Source organism: Contarinia nasturtii, unplaced genomic scaffold (assembly GCF_009176525.2).
Source record: "Contarinia nasturtii isolate CC-2019 unplaced genomic scaffold, AAFC_CNas_1.1 Cnas_scaffold_668, whole genome shotgun sequence".
Taxonomy (NCBI): Eukaryota; Metazoa; Arthropoda; class Insecta; order Diptera; family Cecidomyiidae; genus Contarinia; species Contarinia nasturtii.
The window spans coordinates 3,071-6,497 of record NW_022198019.1 but is presented as its reverse complement, the minus strand read 5'-3'; the positions used below and the strand labels follow the sequence as shown (position 1 = coordinate 6,497).

At 35.2% G+C, this 3,427-nt stretch overlaps 1 protein-coding gene across 1 annotated transcript; it reads right to left on the bottom strand.

Annotated features, from left to right (window-relative positions):
- Positions 1-1,494: 1,494 nt before the first annotated feature.
- LOC116340381 lies at positions 1,495-2,276 on the bottom strand. Its single transcript, XM_031766854.1, has 2 exons — positions 2,038-2,276; positions 1,495-1,963 (listed from the first exon to the last, which is right to left on the bottom strand). The coding sequence occupies exons 1-2, from the start codon at positions 2,265-2,267 to the stop codon at positions 1,495-1,497; spliced, it is 699 nt and encodes a 232-aa protein (XP_031622714.1). The 5' UTR covers positions 2,268-2,276.
- Between the last annotated feature and the right edge of the window lie 1,151 nt (positions 2,277-3,427).

The window sequence follows — 3,427 nt, the reverse complement described above, 5'->3', positions numbered from 1 at the left end:
GATGTGGAATCTTCCAAAGATACCAATGGTGATGTGACCGATTAGCATGCACGATTCGCCGACTGGGAAAGCGCCTACGTACTAAACCACACCCTTGACACTCTTCTACCACTCTCCCCGCGGAACTGCCGTTAGGTATTACATCGCAGGGCTGGTTAGCATTTGGCATGTAAAAGGCCAATACATGCGAGGTATTTTTATCGCAGCGAACGCCGTTTCATTGATTGAACTGAATAAACTAGAATATTTTGCAATTTCGGGAAATATGTTTCGGTAATTAGTGCGGTCACCGTAAATAAAGATGAATTCTGTGAATAGCTGTATTTATAATGGGTTTATATTTCATCTACACATTATTTGACGAAGACCAGATTTGCCCGGATATTTCTTATAATTCATTAGTCATAAAATCCAATTTCACAACACACTCCGGATTTGATTACAAGTAGAATTTTACAAAAAAATTGTTTGTATGGCGGAACTTTGATAACATGTATTTCTCGCCATACAAGGGAGTAGCTATACTTTGATAACATGAGTAAGAAACATTCGTTTTCAAAGAAGTCTTGTACATGTCATACAAAGTTTCAAAAAAGAATAAAAATGAATTGGCATCTCGAAAAAATAGAGATAATTTCACAGTACGGAGATTTCAATACTCTCAAAGCAAAAGAACCAAGTAAGTTTGCATTGCTGCTGTATTTCATCTTTCACTCATTTTCAATGGTTCGTAACAGGTTTGCTATGGTTGTGTATGATCATTTAAGTATCAAATATGGTCTCACATCACTTCGCACGTCGCAAATGTGTTCTTTGGTCGCTACGACGGTAGTTGAAATGTCAAATATTTGGTTCGGTTTTCCACAAATTCAAAAAATTAGGCGTTTCCACTGCTTGCAAGATTTACTCTAAATAGTCTAAAATCTTCGTTGTTGTCATGTTTTGTGGTATTCATGTAAGTTTTGTCTATTCAACCACGTGCATTGTTTTATCTGTTGACCGATTGGAGCGTATCAAGTTAAGTGTATTTATTGCAGTTTGCTTTGAGTGATCTCCACTACAGCTTTTTTTGTCGCCCATTGAATGGTTCTTTATTTTAGCAGTTTCGACTAAATTTACTTCTATTGTCGCTCCTTTTCAGCGTTTGACGCTTGGTACCTGAACGAATTCAACTGCCTGAAAATATCTCAATAGAATGAACGCACAGCGAAATGAATGAACGCACAGAGAGCCAAAATGAGTGAAACACATAGCGCAATTCTTCACGAATTTCTCTTTGCATCCTTGAAATATTATTTGTTTCACACACTTTCTTGTTCGATTCGACTTCACTTCAGGTCGTTGTTAATTCTCTAAAAAGCCTTTTTCATTTCTCTCCTCTCATACATAGCCAAATATAAAACTCAAAAAAACGTAATTTGTTCCAAAAAATATAATTTTTATTTCTTCATTAATTACTCCTTCAAAAATTCCACGATTGAATTAAAAAACGATTCAAAGATTAACATTAGTGATATCTTTAACAAGCATAAGAGCGGGCGATTTATTGCCCGTCATTATGAACATGATCAGTCTTGTAAATTGTGATCGAAGTAAAATCCATGCGAAATTTTGCTGCGAATATGTAAAAATCCCAAAACCGGTCAATCGAAACAATTTCTGTGCCCGACAAATTGGTACGAGTAGTAATTTTTGTTGTTGAATTGGCATTTCAAACCACAATGAATTGTATAATTCATCGGCGATTCCGCATGCATGTGACGTTAAATTGTCAGCATAATAGCATAATATAAAATTCACACTAATCGATATGAATAGAATAAAATAAACAGTAAATCCGTTGAAATTCAATTCGTGTGCCACGCCATCCAATCCAAATATAACGTACGCAATGTAATTTAGCGTGAATAAAAATTGAAAGTATAAATAACCGGACACCGTTTTTCGTGTATTTTCCAGCAATCTGTTGACAACAGAGAGAATTCATTCAAAACATATGCATGGATAAATGGGAATAAATTTCCATCTGTGTCATACTTAAACAAATCCAAATGTGTTCCAAACGCTTCAACTAAAATATTCGTCAACATCAAATTGATATCGGCGCTGGGTTTTTTCTTCTTTTTACTTGTGTGACGATTGAGTGTTATTTGGTCGTCCAGCCGAACAACAATCGTTTTAAAATCCATCGCATGCGCAATTATATACGAACACAATCCTATGTACAGTGTCAACGGTGCAATGAATCCCATTGTCCAACACACCATTCCGAACGATTGAAGAAACACACATGCAATAAATCCGAAGTATGTTTCCTTGTTAAAGGGTGTTCTAAAATTAGAGAGGGGGAAAAGCAATGAAATATTAATCAAAAGTTTTTTTTTTCTCTTTTCAAAGTGAAGGGTGACGAACATTATCATAATTTTGAGAAAGAGCGAGAGTATATTGATTTTTTCTTTGGATTTTTTAAAACCACGAAATCATTCTCTATTTGTATTAATATCACGTGTATTGCTCCCACGACAAACAATTATTCAAAACACTATAATTGTAATTTTGAAGAAAAAAGAGCATGAATGGTAATATAAAAACATACTTTGACGGTATCGGAAGTGCCCAAAGCTTCGGCGGTGGATAATGAAATAATAAATGACCCAACGGAAAGAGAAGCGGTATTGATAGCACAACAACAACGAATCCAATCCCGAATTTCCATATCATCTTTACAACTTTCGCATATTTCATCTCGCATTCCTCGTAGATTTTATACGATTCCGGTGTACTTTCGCATCCTAGTAAATAAAAAAATGTATTTTGTATTATGGAACTGTAGTGTCAATATCGATGTAATACTACACATTGAAGCAGAGAGAACATGGAGAAAAAAAGATAATTGGCACTGTGTGATGTAAAAAAACTATGTTCCGTTGTACAAACGGACGGATACAATTTTAGTCCCCGAATCATCAGAGAGAGACATGACGCACAATTTTTGTTCGTTGACACCTTTAAGTGAAGAAAATTCGAAACGGTGCCCGCGACTGAAACCGCTTATTTGTTACCGAACTTCAGTCTCTTTCCCCGAAACGGTGTCCGGGATTTTTTTTAAAGAAAAATGGACTGAAATTCATCGTAGACATGCCCTTTTTCAATTTTAGTTCATTTTTTTTTGTAATTTCGTCCAACCAAAAACTCACTTTTATCAACAATTTGTTGAATATGATCGATGGTTTCCATAGTAAATGTGTTTGATTTCATCATTGAAACGTATGTTAAAGTCACTTGTAAAATAGCAACAAAAATGCACAGCACATTTGATTTCTTTTGCATTTCCATGTCGGTTTCGACCACCAACCAAATTATCGAAATCGCCTCATAAATGATTGGCGATAAAAAAGCACAAATCAATAACGAATTTGGTATTTTA